This window comes from Galendromus occidentalis, unplaced genomic scaffold (genome assembly GCF_000255335.2).
Source record: "Galendromus occidentalis unplaced genomic scaffold, Mocc_1.1 scf7180000077486, whole genome shotgun sequence".
In the NCBI taxonomy this organism is placed as follows: Eukaryota; Metazoa; Arthropoda; class Arachnida; order Mesostigmata; family Phytoseiidae; genus Galendromus; species Galendromus occidentalis.
Genome location: NW_003805474.1, coordinates 25,814 through 31,245, shown reverse-complemented (window position 1 = coordinate 31,245; position 5,432 = coordinate 25,814). Strand labels below are relative to the sequence as shown.

Below are 5,432 nucleotides of genomic sequence, written 5' to 3'. Positions count from 1 at the left end.
CATTTGCGAAATCCCGCTCTCTCCGCTAGAACCATCCAGGATTTTCCTTCCCCGATCGCGGGGCAGAGAGCCATACTGAAGCGTTCAGTCGAGCAAGTCGAGCAGTCTTGAGCTGCGTCTGGGCCGCAGCGACCGAAGCCCTTTCATGCCGCCGACCACCTCTGGAAAGTCTCCGCTGAAATTGGATCTGCGCCCAAATCGCCTTGCGCTCGAAAGTACATGCACCACTTGAGGGCGTCTTCAGAATCAAAATATGTCGAGGCAAGCATATTCGAGCCTGAAGAATGGTAATAATGGAAGTTATGATCGACATCCGCATAACCAATAACAATAAACGTATCCCATAAGATCAATCGTTTTGACCGCATCACAGGTAGGTAATGTCGATGAGATGATTCGATGAGATTCGAGCGACAATTAGGGATGTCAGCGGTTCCAGAGCCGCGGTCCTAGAACCGCAAGAACCGCTTCGGGCAGAAGCTGATTTGGCACCGAATCGAGAGCGACATTTTCGTGACTATTGGTACGCAGGCCTATAGATATATCGATCGTCCTCGACGTATCAGCCGGGGATCCTTCGCGGCGCGCAGAGCGAGACTACGTGCACCCGAAGTGCGAAGAGATACGTTGGCGAGAGCGGGGAAAAAATTTGGCGGCTGCCTTGTTTATTGTGGGTCGTGGAGGCCACCAGTGGTTCCCTGCTGAAGTGCGAGAAACCGTCGGACGCATCGGATAAGTCCCGATAAAGCTAGGGAAGACATCGTTCGAGAATTTCATGTGAAAGGTAGATGTTGTGAACAATTGTGAGTTCTGAGTTTGTGCGTTTCAAGGATGGTAATTGTGAATAAAGACGATCATCGTCTCCATCCTATAGCATCTCTTCCTTTCGAATTATATAATTTCTGTGATTCGATAGCTCCGTGACGTCAATCAGGACGGGGTTGAGGCCTCTATCTCCTCACTTTGTGCCACAAGATCGAGTGAGGGAACTTAACGGATAATCGAACTACAGAACAACATTAATTTATTCCCTCGTTGATTCATTCGTTTTGTTTGAGACCAATGACTTACGATCCAGAGACCGCCTTCCTCTGCGAAAAACCACCGTCTCCTCCGCTGCTGTCAATGATTTATTGTAGGCAAGATCGATATTCTAGAAGAAATTGCTCAACGGTGACTCGCAGGTCTGTGCATGAGAGATCCCTTCATCCGGATGTGCGAAGGCGGTTCGGCCGATCTTCACGCGAGAGCCGGAGATCCTTTCTGCAGAGCGACAAAGACATCCGTGAACAGGCGGTCAGCAAAATCTCTTGAACGAGAGGGTTTGCTATTCCCTCAGGTGGTAACTGACCTTTGCTTCTGTTGGCTGACCGTTGCTCTGTTCTGTTTCCTTCTGATTAGCCTCATCCTTTTCAGCCCAGCACTTGAACTCGCTGCAGGAAAAAACCTGAGGAGAGAGCCGAGCCTTAGCGAGACCTTCTGATAATATCAATCTCGCTGTGATTTCCAATAATCAGAGTCTCCTCCGACGCACGTACCTTGCTGCCAGAAGATGCTGTACCACATATTTTGATGAAGCTGACCGGAACTGTAGCGAATTTCAATCTCTGCAAGGATTTACAACGATCCCGGGTGCGATCAATCACACGAGTCCATTTTTTGCGATCGGAAGAAACTTCGACGAAGTAGGAGAAATCATGCGAATCTTTTTGTGGCAGGACCATACTGATGGAATTCACGGCATACGGCTGCGACAACTGAACGATGATCGGCTCGCCACCTATTTCATGCTCGGTCCAACCTGTCCCCGCGAGCTCGTCTTTGGACTTGCCACCTATCATCTCATCGATACCTCCCGTGCATTGTAGGACAGTAGCTCCCAAGCTCACTGTTGCGACATTCTCCGCAGGAGCGTAGTACCCTTTGCAAGAATTCCAATCTTGCCCAGTATAAGACGCTTCGAATTCGGACAAATAATCGATTTTTTGCCGCGGGAGGAGTCGAATGAAACGAACGATTCTCGGCTTGAAGTGAAGTCTTTGGGGAGAGCGACAGACTAATTCGGGTTGATCGATGACACGGATCCAATTCACAAAGTCGACCGAGACCTCGACGTGGTACCCGAAACTCGCCGAGCTTCCACGAGGCAATCGGAACGAGATATAGTCGACGAAGAAGGCTTTGCTGAGCGCAACTGTGAACGCCTTTTCGACCGGCAGGTCCACAGAGCAGTTATCTTCGGGCATATCTTCGCTGCGATAGCACAGTTCGACCTCCGGGAAAGCGAAAACTTTGGAATCGTCCTTTACGATAACGAGCCTCTTCGCTCCGTTCTCTTTGGTGGACAGATTCTGTCCACTTGTCAGGACGCCCCTGAGAGGCAGATCTGCTGAATGACACTCCCGCATCTGGATGGCTTCGATCACTCGATCCGTCGTTATCAGACCCGAGCTCGTGACCTCAGAAAGAAGATTTCTCGTCGGGATTAGTGGCAGTCGAAGCCGACCCAGCACTTCGGCCTGGTCTTCTGAGTCAGGATTTTTCTTGCACCAACGAGTCACAGCCCTAAAGATGTCGATCTCCTCCGCGCAGAAAGAATCACGCGATAGAATTCGACTCAAAGTACGCGCACGAGAAGTACAGAAAGCCTCGCTCTCGAGAACTGCCTGTGGGACTTGATCCATGAAATGGACACAAACTTCATGCAGGTGCTTGAGGCTGAGCGGCTCAATCGACTCGCAGATTAGCAAGACATTGTCAGCGGACATAATTTCTTCGAGATACTCGCAGAGTGATGTTCGCATCTTCTGAAGTCCATAGAGATCTGCCACGGAAAGAACTTCCAGAATCGTCTCAACATCCATTGATTTCAATTCCAACTGCGCGGTGTAGATGTACTTAAGCACCGCTTTGAACCCTCGGGCTGGGACGTCCTTCAGCTCGACCTCTTCCTGGTCCGACTCCATCATTCCTCCACGGAAGAGTGCCCTGGGAAACGGCCAAACGTTTAGAATCTCGGAGAATCCGAATTGGCAAGATGATTGCAACAGATTCGTGAAGGATCCGGGATCTCGAAATGTTCAAAAATCGTTCCATGCTCTCTGTAGGAGATCGTAGAGCTGAATGTCGACCTCGTCCGAAATATTCAAACTAATTGTGTATAACATGAAGAACGAGAGTGGCTTCTCACTCACTGCACCAGAGGAAGATATATTCATGCTGAATTCACAAACTTTGTGAGAATGGGAACGGGACATGCAGGAGAAGCTTGAAATGATGAAGATGATGGTCGGAGGCGGAGAGCGGATCTCAAAGTGTTGCTTCGGTGATGACTCTCGGCTTTTCTCCTTGCGACCACCGGAACTCCGACCACGGCCTCTGAGCTCGACGAAATCTTCGCATCGAGAGCATTGTCGACCCCGATCACAAACTTGCCGGCTCCCGCGTCGTCAGGCTCACCACCTATCACGCTTGCCACCGCCGCCGACGGAGAGTCGATCGAGAGAAACTGTTCTTATAGTCGAAGGAACTCGGAGAATCACACGGAAAACGACAGATTCCAGGAATCCACGGGCGATCGACCGGCTCGCTCCATTCACACACACTCCCTAGGCTCCTACGCCCGTCGATTCCTCTCACGCTCGCTCTCTTCCATTCGTTCTAAGAGACTCTCTCAACTTGATCTCCACGATATTCTCGGGGCTCTGGGACGATGAATTCCTGATTTTTTTCCGTGAATTCATCGCTTCCGCCGTCCTGTGGGAGAATCCGTGTAGTCGCCTCCCTGTGAATTCGAATCCTCCGCAAGCATCATATGCTCTGCCGAGATCCTCCTCATTCTTGGCGACATACTCTCCCTCATTACAGTTTCACGCCGGCGCCGCTCCGATGGCCGGGCCAAATGCGTGCAATAAAGGCCACCGATTCGGAAGGGCTCGCGCATGTCTGAGGGACAGGGCCTTGCTTCAATCACGAATACTCAGATGGGTATTCGTCTGTCTTGATCTGCGTTAGAGGAAAATGGTGGGCAAGGAAACGAGCAACTCGCTCCAACTCTCATTCTCAAGCGCATTCGGAGCGCTCTATGACACGTGCAGACGGACGCCAAGCCATGAAATACGGAACGAGTCGTACAAGTACCTGAAGTAATCACATGATGCAGCGAGAATGTTCTTGTGAGCGTATATAGCTTCCCCCTCAACGACGAGAGTTATGTCCGAGGAATCCTTGTCCGACAAAATGGATCCGATCCATTTCGAGAGATCGTAGACATGATCGATTCCGGACTTCTTGCTCGCTGCCCCCTCCAGAAGCTTTGCTTTCGATTTTTTCGCCATTATCGATTGTGAGAGACCGGCGACAGGACACTTCCGGGTTTTTTGGAAACTCCCCGATGGTAACGGCTTGAAATAAATCATTCGGTTTTTTCGGTGGAGAAGACTTCCCAAACTCTATCTACCTTGAGCATTATGGAATCTCTCCATGGATCCAACTTTTCACCTCACCGTCACTCGTTACGGTATTGGAAACTCGACGGTCAGAATTCGGTATCGGAAGACATACACCGTCGATCGCCGCTTTCGGAACTTTTTTTCATCTTTTCCCAGAGGAGGACGATCGACGAGTCCGCAGCGACCCCTAGTGAGAGGATTCCTGGGCTTGAGCAACGGAAAACGCGACATCGAACAGATTGAAGGCAACGCAGGGAGCCCGTTGCTTCCGAGTGCGTAAATTCGAACTCATCTCGGGACGCGAATTCAGATTCTCCGGTTTGATTCTCCGGCATAAAGAGTATCGTAGGATCTCGACCCCGCAACCCCTCGATGTGTTCGCTGAGGATCCGGTCAGCAAGGTCTCCGGATGGAGAGTCAGAGATTCGCTCCGGGAAGAGACTCACGATGAAGAACGCGACGTTGTCGTCATTTCCGCGAATTTCCTCCGAGGAAGCAATGCGGATCTCCACGCCATCTCCAACCATCGAATCCATGGTCAACCAGGCACTCGAATCGAAAGCTCATCCCGACCTCTGATCCGCTGGTGGACCCGTGCACTCGTGTTGGTGATAGAAGATGCAATTAAAAAATTTCATAACTCTTCGTGGAGTATACTGTCTCGAGACCCGAGACCCGCGATCTGCGTCGCAAGAATATGTGTCCTACCAACTCGGCACCCTGCTCAGAACAAGATCAGTCAGGCGGGAATTGCTGCTAGACCGCAGTACTGATCAATCCGTCAGCCTCGGTGACAACAGTGTCTCGGAAGACTGCATTGGCTTCCGACTATCGCGGGAAGCTCATATGATGCCACAGTTTGGCTTCGGGAAAGTACGAAACTGCATTCCGGTTTAATCGCCTAAGCCGTCGTGGTCGTCTGACCGTCTCGATGGACGGTTGGTTCTGAACTGTGTGTGTGTCCGCTGCGGCCCGTGAAGC

At 50.9% G+C, this 5,432-nt stretch overlaps 1 protein-coding gene across 1 annotated transcript; it reads right to left on the bottom strand.

Annotated features, from left to right (window-relative positions):
• Positions 1-1,239: 1,239 nt before the first annotated feature.
• Positions 1,240-4,337, bottom strand: LOC100904671 (BTB/POZ domain-containing protein 9-like). The gene is made up of 4 exons (XM_003745932.1): positions 4,141-4,337; positions 1,539-2,988; positions 1,352-1,447; positions 1,240-1,263 (listed from the first exon to the last, which is right to left on the bottom strand). The coding sequence occupies exons 1-4, from the start codon at positions 4,335-4,337 to the stop codon at positions 1,240-1,242; spliced, it is 1,767 nt and encodes a 588-aa protein (XP_003745980.1).
• Between the last annotated feature and the right edge of the window lie 1,095 nt (positions 4,338-5,432).

Bases quoted from the DNA above. Each gene is read 5' to 3' on its own strand.
- LOC100904671 (XM_003745932.1), bottom strand. From the start codon at position 4,337: ATGGCGAAAAAATCGAAAGCAAAGCTTCTGGAGGGGGCAGCGAGCAAG. The intron at 1,448-1,538 runs GTACGTGCGTCG...CTCTCTCCTCAG, and splicing joins CAGCATCTTCTGGCAGCAAG to GTTTTTTCCTGCAGCGAGTT. The intron at 1,264-1,351 runs GTCAGTTACCAC...GTCGCTCTGCAG, and splicing joins GTCAGCCAACAGAAGCAAAG to AAAGGATCTCCGGCTCTCGC.